At 40.2% G+C, this 25,375-nt stretch overlaps 1 protein-coding gene across 4 annotated transcripts in view; it reads right to left on the bottom strand.

The window, feature by feature from the left end:
* The window catches only part of aplp1 (amyloid beta (A4) precursor-like protein 1), a 34,751-nt gene extending 11,252 nt beyond the window's left edge, over positions 1–23,499 (bottom strand). For 2 of the 4 annotated variants that reach the window (XM_075465247.1, XM_075465244.1), the window contains exons 1-3: positions 23,204–23,498; positions 1,653–1,832; positions 531–660 (exon numbers count right to left, since the gene is read on the bottom strand). In XM_075465247.1, coding sequence (XP_075321362.1) covers positions 531–660; positions 1,653–1,832; positions 23,204–23,269 — 376 coding nt within the window. In that variant the 5' untranslated portion in view covers positions 23,270–23,498. Of the gene's footprint in view, positions 1–530; positions 661–1,652; positions 1,833–23,203 lie in introns of all 4 variants that reach the window. The other 2 variants (XM_075465246.1, XM_075465245.1) reach the window with 2 other exon arrangements.
* Between the last annotated feature and the right edge of the window lie 1,876 nt (positions 23,500–25,375).

The raw sequence follows: 25,375 nt of genomic DNA on the forward strand, positions 1-25,375 counted from the left end.
CTGAATTTTGTAACTTGTATTATCGACTTTCACCGGTGCTAATAGCAAACTAACTAAAAATACGAAAAACTTGCTCCGCCATTGTGGAGAGATGATCCCCCTGCCTTCGTAATCATTGATGTTTGTATGTGTCTCCTTGTTGGGACTAGACAAAAACTAATGAGCGGAACTGAATTTAAACTGCAGAGAAGTGGTGCATAAGGAAAGGGAAAAAAAACCATTAAACCTTGGTGGGAATGCAGATAAGGTAAGGTACAAATTGTGGCCTTGGCAGAAGATGCAGTCTCCAACTGCTCTTCTGGTTTGTTATGAGTTAATCAACATTAAATGTTTTCTATATTTTTTAACCCCAAAAATTCTGACTCCTAACATTAAGCACAAAACTATTCCAGACACATGCAAAGGTTGTCTTTTCAGGCTCATGCCGTCCCTGCCACACCACTCGAGGAAACACAAAGAACACCGTGGAAAACTAAATCCATGTATTGTTATTCTAATTCCATGATGAAAGTTTTGTGTGTTGCTCTTACCCAGACAGCGGTAGGGCAGGACGATGAAGGGGTGCGTCTGGCAGCGGCCCCAGCCTTTCTTACACCAGGAGGGGATGGTGACAGGTCTTTTTGACTCCTCTATATGAGAGACTTGAAGCTCTGGATACATCTGGATGAACAGGTACATGCAGAGATGACAGAGACACAAAAACAGATAGGTGGATGGACAGGAAGAGGCAGGGGGGGGTGGATGTGGGTCGGGAAAATTGGATAGGAGAACATTTGTTAGGGAAGCTCAGGGTTTGGTTGGAAGGGGTAGAATATAATTTGCAGGATTAGGGAGGAGGAAGAGAAAGAATAGGGGGACACACACAGTCAGAGGGGACAGGGCTAACAGGGGAACGAGTCATGCAACAAATACCGTAATCTAAATGTGTATTTGACTGAAGTCATGTTAGACGTACCACGCATTTCTCAAAAAATATTACAGTATTTCTATTTTTAACTTTAATTAAATTGAAACTATAGACCTACCATTTGAAGTGCAAGCTTCAAAGAGATCTAAATGGCCCAGAGTCTAGATGGACACTTAAACGGTATCTGCACAAATATCAACAATAACAGCAAAGCCTTGTGTAAAAGCCATTGCACATGCATAATGTGCCAGTTAATCACATTAGAGGCTATTGAGACTCATGGCTGCTGCTATTTGTAGAGGCTATCTTTATTTTGGCCTCAAGATGGCGCTTGGCTGCTTTTACTGTTGTACTTCAAATTATAAAGAGCAGCATGTGAAGGATTTGTGTACCACAAATTACTTTAAGGCAGATGTTAAATGAGTACAGATACAGTAGTAGGTAACAAAAGGAGGATAGGTGGATGGTGGCACGAATGAAATATTGTAATATTCCAACAGACCACCATCACTCTACTATATATGGTTAAATATATAGATTTCATGGGGCAGGTGTTAGACAAATCAAATTAGAAAAAAAAAGAATGTGAATTTTGCTATGCTATGTGTTAAACAATTCATTATCAAGTTTATGCAACATTTTTTCAAAAACCAGCAATATGATTCTGATGATGATGTTGTTAGTAGTATTGATCCAAACTGGCTTTCAACGGAAATGTCTGTTTCAGTGAAGTTCAGATCCCTACCTCATGACAGTAGGACAGGATTTGGCTGGGATCTTTGAAGCAGTCCTGGCGGCCTTGAGGATCCGGCTCCCACTGGCCAGTCTGAACGTTCATGTGCAGAAGCTGACGGCCACAGAACATGGCAATCTGTGGCTCGGCCACTTGTTGGCCCGGCCCGTTCACCTCGGCCATAGCCAGAGCCTAGAGGGCACAGAGAGGCAAGAGAGATGAGTTAATACAAACACAGGGGCGGGGAATATTGAAGCTGATCCGGGGCAGATAATACCTTAATGCACTCGAGCATTATCCAACATTTGACCGAGAGTGTGAGTGTGAGTGTGAGTGCAAGACTAAGAGGTGGTGAAAGATCGAAATGGGGAAGAGAGAATGTAGAAGAGGCTAATGCACAGGAGAATCAACTGGAGTGCACACTGCTAGCTTTAAAAAGATGTTGGCATATCTAGAATGCAGCAAAAAGATCAATTTAAGACACCCTGTCCAAAATATCCAGTAGTGACAAACATAAAGGGCCAAAAATTCAGTTGGTGGTCTCTCTGACATTACCGATCTCTGAGAAAATGAAGAGGGATGAAGAGGAAGGTTTTTAGAAAAGATATACAAGAGCATGTAATAGATGGCCCTCTTTAGCACCACTCTTTCCCTTCCTCCCCTGGCTGTCTAGGATGCTGTTATTGATCTTTGGATATGTTGCTTCTGCTTGGGGGAGGACCCAGGGGACCCCACACAGAGGAACAAACAGCAGCTAGGGCTGGGAGTCAGGTGTTAATACAAGCTCATTGACCGATGCGCCACTTCACTACATTAACACACAGGACAGAGACGGAGAGAACCAAGGGAGGAATAAAAGAGGGGATGGGCTGGGTAGCTCTATATACAACACAAAAAAGGACTTACTCTACTTTAAAAGACAAAACAGAGCCCTCTAGTATCATTAAAAAATTCATTCTTTCAGGTTCCACTTGATGCCTGAGTCATCTCTGGTGCAACTATGACATGTTTACCGAAACATGTCTCCTACAGGTCAGGTTAAGACTAACTGTGGGAGATTCTTGGTGCAGCACTTGATGATAACATTCATAGCAGAGAACAGAGAGCCTATGTACAGCTCATATCCTTTCATCTGCACTGACGACAGACAAGACCAGCGACGCCAAGCCAATTAGAAGCAAGTTGCCCACAGGGAAGAAATGGAGGAGAAAAATACGGGAGAGTGACGCCTGATCAAAGGAAAGCCTTGCTTGGGCAGAACAGAGCTAAAGTGTTTGAAGTCCTAATTAAAATTTATACTGAATAAAATAAATATATAAAAGCCTCTAAGTAAATGTACAATAAATATAATAAGCCTTGAGCAGTCTATGCATTCTAATTATACTAAGAGGAGTTTGTGTTCCTATATATCTTAGCAGATTTCTTACAAATTATAGATCCACTTCTCATTACTGATGACCATTTCCCAAAGCAAAGAGATTTTCACATGACGTCATCTACAGAACTTGTTGGAATTATTTTTTATCGTTACTTTAAATTGTTTGGAGATGCTTGAAAAGCTGCTTGAGACCGGTAAAGTGTTTTTATAAACATCTGTTTATTGTGCTGTAGTCCAAATGCTAAAACTTATTCTCTCTAATTTAAACAAAACAGATGTTAAAATGATAAAAATATGGCTGTGCACATTTCAAGTACCTGTAAGTTCCTGCTAGTAAAAAAAAAATAAATCACAGCATGAAAAATGAATGAATAGAAAAAAAGGTATGGAAAACAGGTTAAAATCCTACATTACAGTCGTATGCGAAGGAGATGCAATTTCATGGTTATAAACCTACACACAAACACTCACACCTTTACACAGACAGTAAATGCATGGATGCTGTCATGCCAAAGTGCATTTATTCAAACAAACCATCAAACAAAAAATAACTCCAGAGCACACAGCCCGATTGGGTTTGCTATTGACTATTTTGTATTCTAATTGGTGAAGTATTTTGTAGGATAAGCATAGCAAAGCACTGCTGGAGCTGCTGAAACAGTCTGTCTAGGGCAGGTGCTGAGCTAATGCCTAACAGATACATCTCTTTGAGTCAGGGAAGGTCAGTGCCACAAAGACAAAAAATAAATAAATAAATAAATTCATGAAACTTCCGGATATTCGAGAAGATAACTCGGCAGCTCCAGCTCTCTCATTCTGCCTGCTCTCCACTACTGCACTTGCAGAAAATCAATGCTGAGCGACTGCAACTGTATCACCACATTCCTCCCAATCAATAGTAGTCCATCAGGAGCCTGAGAGCCTGACCTCCAGTCCAGCAAAACTACACTCCAAATCTCAAGCCAGATCTGGGACCAGATTAGATTGCCCTATTGTGATAACCCCTAATAAGAAATACTGTAAATATGCTCCTGTGGCTCAATTGTGGGAGAGAAACCTCCTTCTTGTTTTTTTTGACCCAGACTGAATTCTAAGTGGTTGCAGGTAATGAATCTCTTACATTTTCCTGAAACTGGCTCCTTATTTACAAGTACCTTTAAGCAGATCAGTCAGATTATAGAAACTGTTTTGTAAAAATACACACATCAATACCTAATGATTTAGATCAATTAATAGCACATCAAGTTCTCTAACGGTCTATTTCATATTCATTTTGTCCCCACCCACAGCTCAGCCAGTACAGACCTGCACAAAGATGCCAGAGTGGTGCATTAGCCAGTTGGTCAGTTAACCAAGAGTAAATACCTAATGAAGATGGACTCAATTCAACTCAAGAGCATTTGGAAAACAGCGAGTTTCCTGGATGGTTCACATATTTGACCTTCGTTTGTCTAAACAGAAGAACTTGGGTCAAGAATAGTTCAACCCTTTTTAAAAAAAAATCTAATCTTCACCAAAATTCTCACAGATAATCTTCAGACTATCAACAGAAGTTATCAGAAGTATTTTTGTTTTAAAACCAATAAGAATTTAATGCTATTTATTACAAAATAATTTGACAACATTTCAACTTTGGACAGAGATGTAAAGTAAGTTTGGTCAAGAAGCTGCGCTTTAAACGTTATCTACAGAAATCCAGAAATCCAACAGTTAAAAGGTTTTTTCACAATGCTGCAGGCTCTTTAGTCATTGCTCAGTTCACATTACAGGCACAATAGTAAGCTATTGCGAAACATTAGGGCTTCCGTTCACAGCTAAGACTTGTTTTTGCTACAGTGAATGAGTCACATTTTTGTGCCACGATTATTAAGCAGCTTACTACTTATTATTTGCACGTACAAAAACTCTTTTCACTGTGGCCTGACAAAGTTGAAGCTCAAGATTTTAAGCGTCTTGTGGCACTTGAGTTCCATTTTAAAGTCAATTAAACTTTAGAGTGTCGTGCATGAGCACTGCACTGTACGTCTCAGCTGGCTTCACAATAATGCTGCACAATCTGTCAGCGATGACTCCTCTCCAGTAAAAGGCTACACTGCTCCATGTCTCAGTGAAAAAACACTGTGTAGTACTGAAGCATCTTTGTGTACAGTCAGCAAGCAAGGAGGGGGTGGGAGGGTTCAAGGCTGGTAAGGCAGTGCTCCTCCACAATCCCGCACTCCACATATCATGTCCTAGTGCTGATTAGGCTGAACAAGCAGACAGCTCAGTAGCTTGACAGCTCCCCACTGCAGGGAATGCCGCATCATTAATAACAACCTGGTGATATAAAGCCAGAGACATCGACTGGCTTTCTGCCTTTTCACCAGATTCTTTGCCTCCGTTAGCTCCCTTGATATTCTACTATTTCTCTGCTTTCCTTTCTCAGAATCCTATGCATACGGATGGCCTGGACACATCCACAAAATTCATCTGCACGGACTTACTGCACTGGACCAGACATAGTGGAACATTTGGTTTAAATATAGTCACGGTCAATTCCATTTTCACAAATAACCCTCTTGTCAAGGATATTATGCTGCAGAGTCGAGCACATAAAATAACTGCAATGATGAACATAAATGCTTGTGTCAGTTTGGGCCAAAGCTGTGCGTTTACATGTTCCGCCGGCATCTTCCATCCTGCTCTGATTAAATTTTCAGCACCTGTTCCACCCTTATGTTGCAGGATGACTTCATCCTCTGTAATGATGCAATCTGTTGGGCCTGGCAAGCAAGCCATAGTGGAGGAGGCAGAGGGGAGAAGCCCACCTATCATTTGTCACATTTTACAAGCAGCTGCCAGGCTGAACATCGATGAACCACACCAGTCTTTTAATGCTGATGTGCAGGGAGCAACATGTAATCTCTACAGCCACGGTCATGCAAGGCCTTTGATATCACAAAGACCATGTATAATCATGATTGATTCTGCTTTCATGTCGCTTTCATGAGTTCAAAGCATCAATAATTAATTTGCTTCATTCTTCCTTTGTTATCTTAGGGACATGCCCTGCATGCATGTACTTGTTTGACATTAGTTGGACATATCTCTCGCTCTGTGCACATGTTATGTCAAGCTATGTCAAGGCAGACTTCTGCTTTGCATCAAGTCCAACTGGGTTAAATTAGATATATATATTAGCTTAAAAATAAACAACATATTGTATGAATACAAACTTTTAGGGGAGAGATACGGTGTATTCTAGAAAGATGGCTTGACACATGACAAATAACTATACATTTTGGATGTCTAATCTAAACAAAACACACTATAATGATAATCTAGTTGAGCATAATACGGATTAAACATATGCTTAGGTTTTAATTCCTAGAACCTATCTCTTAAATCTGAGCTCTGTGTAGTGTCTGCAGAAGGTGGTGGAATGGGCCTTTTTTGCAAAAAATTGTAATTCAGTTGAGGAAGGAGTTGTCCTGAACAAAAACAAACCTCGAGGGGAAAAAACAAAACAACAAATAACTGCTGCTGTGGACATCCACGAGAGAAAAATGGAGAGAGGTCTTCTCAAGAAATTCCTTTGATCTCTTGGAACATCTGGATATCACATACCTGAGAAGACGTCAGTCAAAGGCACGTCATTTGAATCTTTACCAGGTCACATCACCCTAATGTGGATCTTCAAAACAGACAAAAACCACCTCAAGAACACATATTTACTTTTTTCTGCTCATTTGTTGAAGTTCTTTTGATATTTTACAGTATTCACCTTTTCTTACTGACATCTTATAAATGTGAATCAAGAAAAGGCAATGGAAACCCAGCTCCTGTCTATCATACAGCACTTTCAACATGCCTGAAATGACTGAGAGTCTGAAATTCATAGCAAAAGTTGTGGCATAACCTCCCAGTCTTGCACAATCTAAACTCTAGGCTGCAAACTTCGCAGGGTTTTGCTCTCAATTATACTTCAAATTCAGGGATGGAATTTATGTCATTTGATTACACGGACGACGCATACAATTAAAGGTAGAATGTACATCTATCCAGTAAATATTGCGTCTGCTATGAGCTTTTTCTCTGCTGGGAAAATCCTGATTAGCATCTTTTGATTAGTAGAGCACGCTCAACTGAGCTACAGCCATCACAAATGTGGACACACCCACAAACAAATAGAACTCAAAGGTTCATAACTCATGCATTCATGAAACACACACATAAACTGGCCTTTCTGAGCACGTCTTTGTGCTTCTCTGCAGCACAGATGGCTAAATAGTGGGGGACTTCCTGCCCCAGAGCCCCTCCTTCATTTATTTTTTTTCAATATTCGTTTTTCTCCTGTGTCTCTGCCTCCTCCCAAGGCTGAGCTTGATGCACCCTACCACCCTATCCTTTGGATACACCCCTTGTCTCCCTGCCCCCTCCCTACCATCTTTCGCACAATGTGTGACACTCTGTTGTCTGGCCTCCCTTCAAAGACTAGTGTGAAATAGCCCGATAGAGGTAGAAGCATTCATCATTGTAATCATGTTACTTAATTATTCATAGGCTCCATCGGGCCTCTTCCTGGTGTGGCATGTAGTTATTAGAGTGGCAACATTAGTCTGCCAGGCGCTCCTGGTGCAAAACGGACAAAGGAGGAAACAACAAGTTAGCTCTGTGGATTGTCTCATTATCATACATCTCTGACTAATGGCTAATTGAAGCCATTCATTTCCCATTCAGGAGAGGCTGATGGGCAGAACAAAAAAACATTGACATTGTGTTTAATGTCATGTACTGTAGCTTCAAACAGGAAAGCACACATGGCTTTAAATTTACTAACTGCAAACTGAACCGACTGAGAGCCTCATTTAAGTACTCGATAGCCAAACCATTATGACAGAGGGTCTTGGTTGCATAGATGTGCAAACATCACAGGCTAAATCGGGCTTCCTCAGTTCAGATTATGGCGATCCAGCCTCCAGCTGGGCACACTGGGAGCAGATGGCCCCATAATCACTAGAGTTCATCAAGGGCTAAGACAGCAGCCAATACCAGCTTCCAAAATTTGATTTAATTTCAAGTATAGTTTAAAATACAGGACATGTCAGCTGGCAGCACTGTCAGATACTCCATGAATATGGAGGCTTGCAGTGCTCTTTTATGATCATGCTTTTTGGGAGTATTATAGCTCAGAAATGTAATGAGGTCTGCAGAGCACCAGAGTGGCATCTCTGTATTGAGATTTTAGCCTATATCTTTCCATCCAGTACTCTTTAAACTGCTGCTATTGGGTATGAATACTAGCTTCAAGGGACCCACCTGAAGCTGCACACCGACAGGAACATGGACTCCAGATTACCCAGCTGGGACTGACATCAGTCTTAATAAATATCCCAAGGAAATATATCCTGCTTCTGTCTTTACAATACACTCTATGATGCACACGTCTAAATGCGGCCTCCCTTGTGCAGCCAGTATAGGAACAGCCATGTTTTCTGCTGTCTAGTTCTTGTATTTATCACATCCTGCCTTATACTGTAGCAGCTCCTGTATATATATATATATATATATATATATATATATATTTATATATATATATATTTATCTATTTTTTTTACAAATGTCCATGAGAATAAGCAGCACACTGACGGAAACTCCCACAGATACAAATGTTGCTGCGTGGTGTGCCTAGTTCTACGGAAAGAGAGTATTGAGCAATATTAAGAATGAAACGAGTGATTGTGATACTTGAGTTACGTAGAGTAGTTCTCCATGTCTGCATCTCAGTGCCACCCACATTTCAACAAATGCTTCATCTGAGTCACTCAACATAATGACGCCACACTGTGCATGTTTTCTCCCCCGAAAAGAAAAAAACAAAACCATGCACAGTTGGTCATTTTCACAATTTTTTCTATGTAACCACCTCCTGCAGACATGTGGGAGATAAACATCTGCGTAATAATGTTCCAGAAAAACAAAGTCCGGAAACATTAAGTGCCTGCAAGACTGAGTTTCTTCAGTTTCTTCAGCCAAAATGAAAAGATTTTGTCGTCTGTTGGCGTCGCTGATGAATTTCTGCTGTTATACAACACTGCTGAACATCCTTCACAGATCAGCTAAACAACTTGGGAATGCCAGCATGTTAATACCAAACACCGTGAGCCTGCAGATGCAATTTCAAGCTGAAGGGATACCTCAGGGGATTGAAGGAATCAGCGGCTTAGGGGAGATTTGAGCTCTGCAGGTCTATCTGAATCACCCGGCATCAACAAAATTGACACTGAATCATGGATTTTCTCCAGGCAGATTGAGACTGGGACAAATCTGTATTTTTGCTGTAAATACATTCAGAAGGCTTGAGTCATAATAGTAAATTTTCTATTAGGCGAAGACTGACATGCTTAACTGAATGTTGTTCATTGTCAAAGCTAAGATGTATTACACACTTAACTCACAAAATCGCTTCATATCGGTTACTGCAGGGTTTAAAATCTCTTTTTTTCATAAGTAAAATTCAATTTGTTTGCCGAAGATACACAAACACATGAAATCTTGCTGAAAGCAAGAGGAAAATTGCAGTACTTCAGCACCTGCATCATGTTCTGAAAGTTAGAAATGAGTCTTATAAATAACTGCCAGACTTTAAATTTATAATCCACCTTGAAGCCAAACTGTAAATTTAGCATTTCATTGAAACTGAGAAGTAGCGTGATTTTTAATGTCAGACTGAGGAAATGATATATTTGGATCATAACTGTATTTTACAGCTGAGTGAGCCTTAGGACAAGTGTATAGGTTTGTGAAGGGAAACAAACTGGAGGTCTTGAAATAACGTAATCATTCCCTTGAATGGTTTAAGTTGATTAAGGGAATCTCAAAGCCTATATGAGGGCATGTATTTGTTTAAAAGTCTGTAATAATTGATCCACTTAAGGACAGACCGTCTTTCTGCAGTGCTCCTGAAAAACAACAGGAAGCTGGCATTAACAAGATCTAATGCCTCCTCTTGGCTCCTTCGTATCTTGCAATATCTCAAGCCGCTCACTCTGCCTTTCACTCAGTCTGTCTTTGTAGCAAATCTGGACTCTTCCGGGATATTCTCCTTTTTCAATCTGCTTGTTCTCTCCCAATTCTACTTTTTTCCTGTCATTTTCATGCCCCTCTGGAGTATTTTACACAGTTGTTATGCATATCCTATCTCCTACACTGCATCTTAAGAGTTAAATGTCAGAGTTAGAAATTGGGAACTGAAGCATGCCATATAAACAAATCGGAGCTTTGCCGAAGCACATACATCTGATGGAAATGAGGCTTTGAGGTTATGTATGATAAGTTGTGTGAACCCTCAAAATTGGAGCTGGAATGTGTGTGTATATTTCATCATTCTTATCATAATTATATGTATTCGTAAGGTGGTAGTGCTTCCAGTTGGAAATAAATGATTGAGAAACCGAATCCATACCATATATAGTACATTAGGCTCCTCGAATGGTATGTACTTTAACACTCCATGTTGGTTTATAGCTCCAAATCAGAGACATGTGGTATCACCGCAGTTAGAACAAACTGGTCTTTAACTCCCACTGAGGTGTTAGAATGTACACCACTGCTAATACAAGAGCCCAGCATGGCTAGTTTGACCCCATGCAAGTGCAAGAACATATTGAGAACTTCCTTTTCCCAGGTCATTCAGGGACTAAACAGCACTGTGCAGCATATTTGGCCTGCTGTTTATGGCAATGAGATGCTCTGTTGATGAACAGCAGAATAAACAATAACTGCTGGGCCAGCCAGCAGGGACTGACTTGCCACACCAAAAAACGAAACAAACCAAGATTTTTCTGGAGTTTATTCTAAATGGTAAGCTGAGTAAACAGCGTGCAGCACGGAGGACGCTCCACACCAGCTGCAACATCTGCATCTTCGTCTACTTCATTTGGTCCCAACGAACACGTAAACACAGATTGTGTCGTTTTCTTTTCTTTTTTTTTTTTGCCTTTTCCCTGTCAGCATCGTTTGGCCATTGAGGGTGGTTGTCATAGCAACACCACCTACAGGAGCCAACTACCTTCCTAGTTACCGTAGCAACTGGTTCCCTACAGAATTTCAGGCATGTCATACCCTCTCTCTCTCCCTCTCCTCCTCATTATGAGTCTGTCTCTCTCTGTCTATCTTTTGCCCTCACATGAAACAGTCAACATTTGTCAGGTTCGACTCTCTGCCTGCAGGAAGTCGTTGATCACTGGCTTAATTGTTATTTCGCTCTTCTTATCCCTGCTTGTTTACTAGTTGCTGTATGTAACAGGTGTAATTCAATCCGAGTTGAGCTATCTTACTCACCTTAAGCCCCAAATAACTCATCTTTATCCCTAAACTGTCCCTTCATGTCACACTCAGAGGATTCAAAATTCAAAAGTGTCATTACACAACACAAGAATCAAGAAATAAAAAAACACAGTCCCTCAAGTCACAGACACAAAAACATTTAAACAGAAATAGACTGACAGTAAGTTGGTTGGAAAAGTAAAGACATGTGGTCTAACAGATTACAAGGATGTGGGAGTGCTTTTTATCCGCCAGGGATGTCTATGGTATTTCTTCTCCTGATAGCGGAGCTATATTACTCAAAAAACATGCACACTATAGCTATAAAAACCCAAGATAGTGAAAGGTAAACGCTGAGTTTCAGGGTTAAAAACTGTTTATCTGGGCGATAATGTCCAGATAATGTTGTTTCTGTAAAATTTGTAAAAAAGACTTTCTAAAAAAAGAAATAAAAAGGGACAAAAAAAATCAGCCCCAAAAATCATCTGGCCAACTAATCTGTCGATTATTAGTCATCAAGAATGCATAAGTGCATAAAGTTTGAAGTAGATCTGATCATCAGTTGTTTTTTATGTGCTGTTACATTTTATCAGCAAAATAAATAAAGCTAATACTGTATAATAAACCATAAAACTATACAGTATTAACAAATAGTTCACCACAATCGAAGTCAGAATTACACATTACTCAATCTTGTTTACTAGCTTTCCTTTGTAAATGTCAGTGTGGTGAATCAGTAACTGACATAATGAATCATTTGTCCCTCCAGTACCCATATGTTACAACACGCAGCTTTCAATTTAGCTTCAGTCAAGATCACTGTCTGTCCTTCTAAAATCTGTTTCCACATACTTATACATTACACATTTGGAAGAAGGGATAAGTACAAATCTGAAATACTGATTTTCATGGAATCTGGTAAATCAGTGAAAGCGCCCTTCCACTATATCTTTCACTTAGTCTGGTAGTCTGTAAGCATCAAATTCAATACAAATTGGACAATTTCCTGTGGTACTTTAAAGCAGAGTTTAGCAAAGCCAGTAACAAAATAACAATAATTCTATCTGAGATCATGTCAGTGCTACCGTGTCCAGTATTGCTTTGACCGTGTTATTTTAGACCGAGGCCACTCCGGTGAGATAATGTGTGCTGGCTGTGCAGTCTAAAGGAGATTAAATATTAGTGTTATCTCATTTCCGCTGGAAATAAACCCACTGCACACTGTCCAGTTAAAGAGAAAATGGTAGAATTATTGAGTCAATCTATAAAAATGACCGCTTACCAGGGCCTGGAACCTCCATTTACGGTTTGAATCTTCCATGCCTTGTTTTTTTTCTGAGCCAAAGTTACAAATGGAAATATCTTATTTATCAGCCCAGCTTGTGTGTACGTGTAGGATGTTTAAGGGCTCAGCTTGGGAATAGATAGAAAAAAAAGAATAAAATACTGAGCTGAGAGAAGAATTGAACCGGCGGGATCTTATTATTGGTGATTAACATCAGCCTCAACAATACCTGATTCTCCTCCTCCATAGCAGTCTGCATCAACAGCACAGTTTTTTGGGTTTTTTTGGTCCGCACATCTGTTTATACAAACTGGCAGAGTGAAAAGCTGTGGGAACATTTTGTCTCAAGGGAAGGGAGGGGATGTTTGAGATACAGTCCTTTGGAAGAAAAATACCCTCTTCAACAACGATTTCCACCCTAAGCACATTAAAACTGGTAAACACACAGTAGCAGACAGCGATCTGAGGTAATTACAGAATTTGGCTTTGAAATATTTAGCGAGATCATAAATACATTCATTGATGCTCTTACATCTGATGCCTCATTCATGTAAAATACAAAATCAAACATTCAACAGAGAGATACGTTTACTGCTCTCACATACATCACACATATGAATGCAATGAGTTCACATAAGCTATCAAAGATGCAATGGAAAAAATCTAAACACAGCGAACAAAACAACCTTTGAAATGTGCCGAGTTACAGTGGCTCACTTCTTATGTTGTGGTTTTAAAGAGCAGCTGTCAGGTGCAGTGAGACTACAGAACCTGTGGATGCTAAGAAAGACGGTAACAGCCACATCGGTGAAAATATAAGAAACAAAGGAAAATAAAAATTGAAAAAGGAAAATAAACGGGAATGAGTTTGCATGAATTATTCAAGAGCAATTGCCTACACACATGGAAAGCAAAAAGATGTCACTGGCCACTGAGAGCTGCTGAGGCAGATGGAGAAGCAGCGTCTGAGTAGGGGAGGGGTAAGGAGTGCCTTTGGGATGTAGCAGTGGAGAACAGAGGAGGCTGGGATGGAGACAGAATGGGGGGTGGGGGGTGGGCTGAGCCAAGGAGGAGATGGGCGTGAGGATTTTCTTTTGTGTTTAATTTAGAGTCAAGGTCTAGATGGCAAGGAAGGGGGCAGGGGAAATAAAAACAGGTAGCATGAAGAGAGAAGGCTGTTGTCTGGGTGCGTGACAAGTGCCAAAGCCCTGTCAACAAGCGAGAGCCTGGACCCTTCTACGGCCTTCAATAATTGATGTAACTTCTGCAGTGTGCCGTCTTTATAAAGCAGCAAGTATGTGGTGAATGTGTATGTCCCTGTTTCTACTTCTGAGTCTTCTGGCATTGCTGTTGTGTGACTTAATTGTGTCTTTCTTCAGTGTGCTTAGTCTTTCTGATAAGAGATTCCAATTTATCTGCTTGTGTAGATGCTTAATAAAGTGCTGTGTTTACCTGCCCTTAAGCATATTTTTATTTGTGTAAAGTGGTTTTTACCAGAACTATAATAGCAGTTATTCTATCTTCTTGATGATTCAATTTCAGTCAGTAGATCAGTCAGTAGAAGAGAACCATGCTTGACACAAGGATGCAACTGACAGCTATTTTCGATAATCGACTTATCTGTCCATTATTTCTCTGATTATTCATATATCAATTAGAAAGAAAGAAGAAAACAGCTACATTCTTAAACAAATGTACTCATTGTCTTGTAAAATGCTCTTTTAAACAGCTCAATATCTACGCTGTTGTATTGGTTTGTAATCAAATCCTCCATTAAGGTTTTGCAATTTGTGTGTTCTATTTGCAGGATTACACTAAAACAAAGCCAAATTTCATGAAACTTGGCAGGCAGCTGGAGCAAGGACAAAGGGAGAACCCATTATGCTTTGGTGCTGATCGGGATCACTTTTGTTAAAATTGCAAAATGCAGCACTAGATTTGGTGGAGTGCTCTTGCTGCTGAAAGGTACAGATAAATGAATGGAGAGCAGCAATGCAGCTACGCACTGAGGATAAAAGGGAAATATAACATGCTTGGTACAAGAAGAGCTCTCTCTGCATCCCCCAGCAGAGAATTGCTAAACCAGCTGCCTCAAAGATCAAGGACAGCGAACAGCAAAGCTTCAGAAAAGATGAGCAGGCTAGAGCAGAGTGATTTAATTCACAGGCTTTCCCTTTTCAAAAGCCTCTTTTTGTAAGCATCAAGGCGAACAAAGTTATATGACACATTTGATCAGATATATAATGCACATTTCTAATATGAAGAAATTAATTATATATTTTAGACTGTCTCCGACGCGGCATAAATCCAAAAACTCCACCACATTAATGTCTAGTCTCCAAAGTAATTCAAGCTAATAAACGCACGCTAAATATGCTGTCTCCTGGACATTTGAGCTGCGCTGACAGAAATGAATTTACAAACAAATGTAACTGAAAGAAATACAATTTGCCTAGTTTCTGTTTTTTAGTGGGTATGAAGGGATCAATGTTGCAAATTGTGAAGCTTTATTAAGAACTAGCTGAGATAGCTTAATCAGGGGCACTGCAATGTTGATCCATCATAAAACTGAGAAAAAAAACAAGCCAAAAGGTATTTCTGTCCTTTTCTTTAGCCTCTGCGTTTGATTTTTTTTTCCCCCCTCTGCTATAGCTTTTGGCTTTGCACTTCTTCCTGCTGTGTCATTAGCCTTTGCCAATATTTGCATATGCTCATTCGACAGGTAAAGGAGACAGTTTCACTTCAACACAAGCTACACAAAACACAGCATCAGCGGGTCTACCGTCATACTGCCCTTACAATCAGAAATGTTTCCACTGTGAGTGCCGTACAGGACAACATTGACCCAGCTAATCAAAAATCTAATTCCTTGGCAACTAGTATATAATCTATTTACAGAGTTGCAGCTTTACAATATGTATGTTTCTTTGTTCTGCGTAGCTAAGCAGCTCAGCAGCACTTACTTCAGTCTTCACACACTGAGGGAGAGCAAGGACAATGGACATCGAAGGGTTAAGGAAATCATGCACGCTAATAAAGACGTTAACTGTCTTCGATCAAATGAAAAACAAGCATGCAATCAAAAGTCTTATTCTGGCTGGTGCCATAGATGACATAAATACATAAAGGCCAGCCCTTAATACAGACCAAGACTGAGTGTGGGATGGATAGAAAAAAGGATAAGCGCGCCTGTTATAGTAATATGGGCCAAACTCAACAATTTTTTTTTTTTATAGTTTTTGATCTAAGCAGTTTGATTAAATAACAACTGCGGTTTTTAACTTTTTTTTTTATGTACTGGATTAACTATTCATCAAAGCCAGCAGTCAGAGTTTCACACATCTGAGAATACGGTGACTCCCGTAGGAATGAATATGCACCGCTCCAGAGACCTCAAAATAAGGTATTGCAGAAAAATATGACAATCATACTAATAAGCATGAGAATTAGAAATAAAGATCTGTCTCTGACAGAGGCATGTTACTCTGAGCAGTCGAAGTAAATACAGGCTTTGACCTACATTTGAAGAAATACAGTTTATCTCTAAATGATCTGTCCACTAGGTTTCTGCACCTCTAAAAAAATATTTTTAAAGATCACACCATCTAATCCAACCAGAGAAACGATTATTTCTCAACGTAAACATGACTAATGTCGGATTCAAACGAATGTCTTTGAAATTAGCTCTGTGTCTTCTTGATAAAAAAAAATACATCCATCTTCCCCCGTAGCTGTTTCTAATGTTCTTCTGTAGAATATCAATGCGGGCTTTATATGTCTCAGTGGGCTCAACAACCTAATAGACTCAGCCAGCGCTGTCAGGAAAATAGATTTAGTGGTCCTGCTTTCATACGACTTCATGCTCCACTCAGTCACAAGGTTTTTTCTTGCATGTGCCAGGAGCTTGGGCTGAACAAGGAACAGGGCTGTATTCTCACCCACTCCACCCTGCAACCCAGATAATATTCTACATACTCTACATCCCTTCCACTCTCTCCTCCTCTGTCTCCCAACTCGGCTGCTGTTGCAGGGCAATCCTCTCTATCTCTACCAGCCCTCAATCTTTTTCACTGTGCACTCTGTTTCCGTCTGGAAATGGAGGACAAGTGTTATCATTACACTGCAGACATGTTTGAGGAGAGGGGGGGGGCTCCTCTGAAACCTCCCACTGGCTGCAACAGGACTAAACAGCTTGTTAGGCACTGGCATTTAACTTTTCCACAACAATCCAACCAATCAGGCTCACTGAAGCAGTTTTGCTGGGTGTGAGGACCTCGGGCTGCCGTAATAGCTCTGCCCTGCAAGACATCGGAGAGAAGGAAGAGCTGGATGCCATTAGGACGACTGTGGTAGTCTCCAATTCCCTCTAGGTGACATGGGACAAACTAATAATTTGCAAACATACGTCTCTCCTCTGCACACGTCCAAAACCCACAGTCCCATCTAGGTTTTGAGTGTTATACACACAGGCGCAAGCAATCATAACTGAAGCGCTTCAGGCTTGAAATTAGCCCATGGATCTCCATGTGTTATCTGGCTTTCAGTGAGTGGATGATGAAAGGTGTACGTAATCTTTGGGAAACCGGAAGCAGATTTTCAAAAATGCTATTCTTTAATCATCATGTTACCTAGAGAGAGGAGAGCAATCTGGAAAACAAATGAAATGAACTCATCAAATGAAGCACGGCCTTACGTATGACAGGCTATGGAGGTGGCATGAAGTGATGAACCTCTCAAGCAAACTCTCAAGCAAAGCAGGCCAGAAAGGCCAGAGGACAAGATGAATCGCTTCAATTCGCATTTGGGAGTAGCTCCCTGCAAATGAGGTGCAAATCCGCGATTAATGTAAATTTCTGGTTTGCAATGTTCTGCAGTTACACGGACGGATTCCTTCATTTGCACCTGGTAGCAAGAGTGAAAATGAACCCCCAGAGCGGCATAGTAAACTGAACACAGGCCATTGTTTCACTGTTGTAGATTTGAACAATGGCCCAAAGGGTGCACTGATGTCATTCATTAGTTTGTCACCTCTGGTAACAATACTGCTAAGGTACATTTATGCCGCTCATTTCCTGCGGCACAGAGGAGCTCTCATTTCAAAATGACTACACAAGATTTAATCCAGATCCTGTGTGTGTGTGTGTGTGTGTGTGTGTGTGTGTTGCACTACAAACACTGGGAACGGAAGCCAGATACACAGAAGAGGGGGGAAACATTTTATTCAGCTAAAAGGTACATTTTATACCCACTGGCACACATATTGTACATAGGAGAGAATAGAAAGCACACAGGAATCCATTAGTGGAACCCGATTATCTCTAAAATTAATTAAGTGAAGGGTAGGGTTTGTGTGTGTGTGTGAGAGAGAGAGAAAGAGAGAGATCTGGTTGTCCTTATCTTTTTTCTTTCCTTTTTTTAATTTTTTTAATTCTTTTTTTAAACAAATCCTTTTGTGTTACTGAATTGAAAGACAGATGGGGTGGGAGGTGGATGAAGCTGTTTGGCTGTGTTCCAGCACAAGGCCTGAAACTGAGTCTGGTGGTGACGAGGCGGTGGCAGAGTGGGGTTGGGCAGGTTATGCAGCGACTTTCTGACTTCCTATTTTCATTTCATTTTCAGCTTTGCTAAAATGTGTTTCCTATCGTCTTACATTTTCCTGTCCCACTGAATTGTCCTGTTAACTCCCTCCTTCCTCCTTTTATGCTCACTGCCCTCCCAGCCCATCTGTCTTTCCTGAATCCTGTAGATACAATAAGTTTGTTTCCAACAGCCTCTCTGGGCCAGAGCACTTAGGCTCGGGCTGACAGTGCTGTTATTTATCTAGATAAATACAGCACAGAAGTAAACCTGAGTAGTCCTCTAACCTCCCTTTTAAATCAAATATAGCTACACATAAGTGCTATCATTGTGTGATTGCTTTCTTCAAATCTAATTTTCCTATACGGCAATTTTGTTGTCTGATGTGACACATTTTGAAAAAACTGAGCTCACTAGTTGCAGTGTGTTGCTTTGTGTTTTGTTGGAGCACTCACAATATCACCCGAGAGGCTTAGGAGGGGTTTTGTGTGATAATGCCCGTTGTCCTTCAAGGTTAGATTATTTTACTGCCACAGAAGTTGCCAAACCATCTTTGAATGAGATTATTTTTTCTGTTACCCACCTGCTTTTAAGTGGCAATGTTGATTTAATGTTGAATTAATTTATTTCACATTTCAGAACATTTAATTTAATGTGGTAGCCATGACTGCTGTTGGTCATTTTATTTACAAACAACAACAGGATTTGCTATGTCTGATATGTAATATATACATATACACACATATGTATATATATATATATATATATACACATACACTATATGGTATATTTAATATCATGATTATAAATGCAGGGATAAGTTTATCAATCACACATACATTTCTTCATTCTTATAGATTGTTCCTGTTTTTGTCTGCTTGCTTCTCAACTTTAAATGATGCCATTTGGTGTTTTTTTCTAATGTTTTAATGTTTCTTTTAACATCTGGCCAAAAGACAATGGTTAAAATTGACCCATTCTGCTAACACTGGCACACTACAGTACCGTGAACAAACGTGGATTATTCTTCGGAAACAAAAAATAGAAAAACAAACAAAAAACATTGAACATTCAAACACTGCTTGACGATTTTTCTTATTTTTTTTAAGCAACAGGACAAATATGAATTGCTGCAAAACAGACAAACATTTTTCGACTACTGGAGAACAAGTGAGCAAATTAATTAATAACGAAAAGAACCGCGAGCTACGGTTCTAAAATATCTGAAAAATGATCTCAGAAACGTCTAAAGTTTCACTGTGTAACATTTAAAGCCACCTATTGGCCAATGACTACGTTTTGTGTTGCCAGCTGTCATAGCGGTACAGCGATTCGCATTGTCACCTCACAGCAAGCAGGTTCCTGGTTCGTATTTTAGCTGTTTGTGTGTAGTTTGCATGTTCTCCCAGTACCTGTGTGACTTTTTCTGTAAGAGCTCCACTTTCCTCTATGCATGTAAGGTTAACTGGGGATTCTACACTTATGGGTGTGAGCACGCATGGCTGTTTATGTCTCTGTGTTAGCCCTGTAGTGGACTAGTGACTTGTCCAGGGTGTGCCCCATCTCTTGCCTTGTTACAACTGATATAGCCTCCAGATCCACTGCAATCCTGGCTGGGATAAAACGGGTGTAGAACATAAATAACTATGTTTTCATTCTACGTGTGTGGAAGTGCATGGCACTAAGGGTTGTTTTGTTCTTATTACCTTGGAACAATTTACAAAGACACCACAAGTTGGCCTTTTCACCCCTCCGCCTTGTTACTATAGTAACCCAGACGGGATAAACAAAACACTGATTCTCGAACCAGGACTTTTGTGTTATTTTTTTTCCATGGTACAGTAGTTTCGGGGGAGGTTGGATGGGTACTCAGTCGCATTTTGCAATGTGTGCAGCTGGATATCACCATTGTAAACACAGGATTTTAATGGATAAAGTAACAAAGCAAGTGTCCATTTTCAGTTAAGGTAGCTCAATAAACAGGCAACAAATAACTTTGCCCCTTAGGGATTCCAAGTAACTAAACCGTTGCAAAGACTGGATCGCTTTCTGATATCTTCACGGTCATGGGACCACCAACAACACAGGAAAAGAAAACATAAACACCACTTTGGAAATAAGAGAGAAGAAAGGTTGGTAGAGCGCACAGGAAGCAGGACATTACGAAAAAAGTATGAATGTGATATCCAACAGTGGTTTGTTAACAGAACACTGAGATTTTTCTCCTGAAAAATCTGTAGCTCAGACGTTTCTGTCATTACGTATTCTAAATGTATAAATATCCATGAAAAGATGCAATATACAGGCAAACAGAGAAAGTACGAAGCAGCAACCAGGACACACGTTTGCTCACTGCACATTCGAGGTATTTACATTCTCACGAGCAGAACCCCATGAAGTTGTTTTGAAATTTCCAGAGATGAAGCGCTTGTGAAAAATCCAACATCAGTGGTTAGCATTATAGTAGAAAGGGGAGTAGAGAAACATCCATCCAGCTATCCATTAATCGTCTCTACCAGCTTAATGAAATTCAGGGCCTGGAGGCGAGGGGGGAGGGGCGACACCCTGGACCGGTCACCTAACCATCACATAATAAATGATAAGTCTATTAATTCAATTACTTTATAAAGGAGACAAAAAAAGAACAGGCTAAGTAACTAACTGAGAAAAGCAAACTAAAGAAGATTCAGGTTGTTTTTTTCTTAAAATTCAAAGAATGTGCTGCGAAGACGATGACAGCAGATACTCGTACATTCGATAACCAAGGGACAGAAAAGATGGTCTGTAGATTAGGCCTTCATTTCATATCAAACAGAAGTGCACAGTAAAATTGTGGCTTATGAAGAACTGATCACACAACACTGATGCTGTCATTATTCATTGACCATTATGATGCATGGTCATATACTTCATATCTATAAGGTAAAGCAGAAACCTTCTCTGTTGCCACTTTGCAGTAAAAAAAGTACTTCACACTGGGTAAAAAAAATATTCAGAACCCTTTCCAGAAAGGGGCCAAGACTGTCCAACATCTATGATGTTTCTTTGTAATAGTCACTGCAATATCGTGACATGCAACCAAATGTTCTATGGCATACTGTAACCTGTGACTCACAGAGGTCACTCTTATTCCAGGAAGGGACTAAAGGCTACAGACATACAAAGCTGGTTTCCCTTTCCACTGTGATCAGTCCACACCGTACAGGTTCACAGGTCTCCATGAAGGTGAATCTGTAACCTTTTGTGTCACTGCTCTGTTAGTCCATTAGCTAAAGGCTTTGAGTGCTGCGACAGGTAAGAGTTATTTGAGCTGAGATAGCAGAAACTCTATGACTTATGTGACATGTGTCTCTTCACTTAGCAGAATACGTAGCTGCACATGTGTTGCTGCAGTGTTTTCCAATCCGAAACATAACTTGAAAATCAAATTTACGAGTGCGATTATACATTGATTAGATGTCATTCGGATGTACTGAACTAATTCAATTTTACTCAATAAACATCAAAACAAATGTGCCCAATTCAAGTTCTAATGGAATTCATTTGGAGCAAATTAAAGGAAGCTGACAGTTTTATTAGGACTAATACTACTTTGTAATCCAGACAGTCAGCCCTCTCACATCATAATCTTCAGTGTAAACCTTCACGGGCAGGTCTCCTTGTATGAAGCTAAAGCCTCTTCCTCAGCATAGCAGTAATCCCACTAAGGCTCTTACAGAAGTGAAATTATTTCAGAATGAAAGGAGAGGCTTTATGGCTATTACAGTCTCAATGTCAAAGATGGCTAATAAATAAATATCTCGCAAATCGTCTGAGGAACTCAGGGAGACATAAATGCCAGGATGTCTCTGTGTCAGATATCCGAAGTAGGCTCTTTTGGAAAGGTGCATTTGACTTGAACTGCAGCTCCAGCTGGGACATGGTGACTCATCCTTCCCTTGTTCTAGTCCTCCTACATATACACACTCTCACCTCCTACACCACCCTGCTCCTATACACAAGTGCTCCGACCTGCATTGAGTTCTGTCACAAAAGCTGGTAGCACCAGGAGTAGATAGATAAAGGTCAAGTTCATTAAACAGTGAGTCTGCTGTAAGTCCTGATGTGGCAGGGGGGAGGTTGGAGCAGCTGGTGGCCCATTGATCTATCACTCCGTACAAGAGCGTCTCCCCTCCACCTATTGATGGGGACAGATGCCAATAGGCTGACCCTACATCTTACATTTGTATCTCTGTATCACACCCATGCACAGTATGAGTGGCGATATATACCAAAGCCATTGCCTCCAGATGTTCACATGCATTTTCAAGTGAAACAGATTTTGAAACAGAGGTTTTATGCTTGGAGATAATCCTCGGAAAATCTGTTGGTTTATACGTCACCCTCTTTTACATTCCCGATTCTCACTGTAAGGTTGATTTTTAATCTATCCGTTGTCCTTGCATGAAGACTAAATGTAACACATAACGGCCGTTGAATAAGCACGACTCCATCATGCTGAAAAGCTGCACCACTTCTCTGAAGGACGGATGAAAGCTGATTTCCTCCTCTGACAGGGCCAGATGGGATGCAATGAGATGGGATTTGATCTCCATCCCTTCACAGAGCAAAAGGCCTGTGATGTCAGATACAGGCCCAGACTTGACGCAGCGAGCCAAATATAGAGTAAATCAGATCTTGATGAACCCTCTCCGGACTGTGAGCTGGCATTCATGTCATAAAACTGAATTTGCGCATCAAACATTTTCACCATCCCGTCATTTTTTTTTTTTTTTTACGCTGTTAGTCATCACTCTTGTTGACATAGGACGGTGCTCCAGGGTGCATTTTAAAATTAAACCTGCCGTAGATTACTGTGAGCAATATTCAGATAGGAAGCTGCGATAAACGTGGCGTGTTAGTAAAAAAGGAAGAAAAAAAACAAACAAAACAACAAAATCCAACATCGATCGTAATGAAACAAACAGCCAAACTGCAATGTGCCGTAACAATTGATTCAGATTGTGTCGCTCTTACCTCGACGTTTCCCCGCACGCAATAGGACAATACAGCCACCAATATAGGAATTGCGGTATGTCCCATTTTCTCGTCTTCTTCTGCGTCTGCCTTTTTTTTCAGTCGGAAGTTGCTAATGTAAAATAACTGTCTCCAACATACGCTGCCTGGTTTACGTGAGCTGAAGTGATGGACACTGCGTTCGTCCGTCAGGGGCTTGACTGCGAAATCTCCTGCGTCCTTCTCCTGCTCGCTCTTGCCAGCGGGCTCTCCAATGGCAGCCTAAGCTATTACGGGAATGAAGTCTGGCAGAACCAAGCCCTGTTTCTGCGGGTATTTATCAAAGACTTTGGTCAGGGCGTCCTCGCAGTGACTTGGTAAAGAGAGACATCTGGTGGTGATGGATTGAGAACGCACGCCTGCTGACTTATTGTGCAAACTTTTAGGATATTTAATTTATAATAAGCTAGATTTCCCTATGCTTTCATGCGAAGTTGTTAATATTCAAAGCTGTTAACTCGTATCGTTAGGTCACGTTGCTTTGGTTTCTACCCGATTATCCCTGAAACTGGAGAGCCATCAGGTGGCAAACTTGGCCCTGTCGATTGTCTGATTTAACTGCTGACAGACACTCCCTGAAAATCGTCTGCACACTGATGAATTAATACTTGACAGTACTATTGACTGGCTTTGTCTGTAGACAAAGATCTCAAAGCATATCTATAGGATAATTGTGAGTGATTATCCCAGTTTTAGGCTAAGCCTTAATCTGAGCAATGTTTTCTACAGGATAAAGATATTCAATGTCTGGTTATCAAAGTAGAAATTCATTAGTTTTGATTAAGAGTATAACTATGAAATCCTCACTGAAAGAAAAAAAAAGCATTTTCTATAATAAAATCACACAAAATACAAGACAGCAAACAAATGTTTCCCTCACTTTCATTTCTTTTTCAATATAATCAATTCAGGGTTTTTTTCAATTCAATTTTATTCTGAAAAAGCGCAGAATTCCAACAAATGTCATCTCAAGGCACTTCAAAATTACAGTCCAATTCAAGCCATTAATAGTCCAATTAACTGTAATACAGAAACAGAAACACAGATCCATGACAACAGTAATACGTGCATAGAGAGTTCAGAGAGCAGAGTAAAGAAAATGCTCCATTTCTGAATTTTCAAATTAATGATGGTGTGCCAAAGCCTTGAACCAGCCTTTATTTCTTTAAACATTGCCAGGAAAATGGGGGTAAAGGTGCAGCGGTTTATTAAAACATCTGCGAACATTTTTGGAAACTTTGTAAAAAAGGCACAAACAGAGTTTGTACAATACAAACAAGCTTGAAAGTCAATATTTCCTATGAGAACCCATTCTTCAACACAGCCTGAACCCTCTTGGACGAGCTTTCTTGTCATTTCTTTAAGTAGTCTTCAGGAATAGTTCTTCGTGCTTCTTGAAGGACATCCCAAATCTCTTCTTTGGGTGTTGGCTGCCTTTTGTTCTGTTCTCTGTCAAGATGATCCCACACTGCTTGAATAATGTTGAGGTCTGGGGAGGATTCATCGCTCCATAAGACCTGTAGTGACTGAATTTGAGTCCAGTTCTTGTATCATTTCTTAAACTTCAGCCTTTTCCTCCTGTTTCCCTTCCTTAAGAATAGCTTTTTGACAGCCACTCTTCCACGTAGACCATTTCTGATGAGGCTTAAGTGAACTGTGTACACTGCAATATCAGTCACTTGCTAAGTTGTCTGTTATGTGACACCTCACTAAGTCATCCCTTGAGTTGGGTGTCTTTTTTTTCAATCTTTGAATGATTCATAGATCAATGTTAAGTGGTTTAAAAACAATGACAACAGAAAAAACTAACAGAAAATAGTCAGATGCACGGATTGGATTGAAAATGTGTCTCTGATTTGCTTCTGGCAGGACTGCATTTTACATCTAACACAGCATCTGAAAAGACAAGACAGTCTCCTCTTGTTATAAGCTATAAGGTTGATATATTGCAACGATACCATATTGTTATCGATACCACATTTAGACAAAGAAGGTTGTCGGAAACCTAACGAACGAGTGAACAAAACAGAGGCTAAAGACAAAAATGATAACTCCACCTACATGACTGAAAACAACACAAATTCTCTCCAAATGATAGATTTTTAAAAAACATTTTATAAAACATTTTACAAG

The sequence above is a fragment of the Odontesthes bonariensis genome, chromosome 5 (assembly GCF_027942865.1).
Source record: "Odontesthes bonariensis isolate fOdoBon6 chromosome 5, fOdoBon6.hap1, whole genome shotgun sequence".
In the NCBI taxonomy this organism is placed as follows: domain Eukaryota; kingdom Metazoa; phylum Chordata; class Actinopteri; order Atheriniformes; family Atherinopsidae; genus Odontesthes; species Odontesthes bonariensis.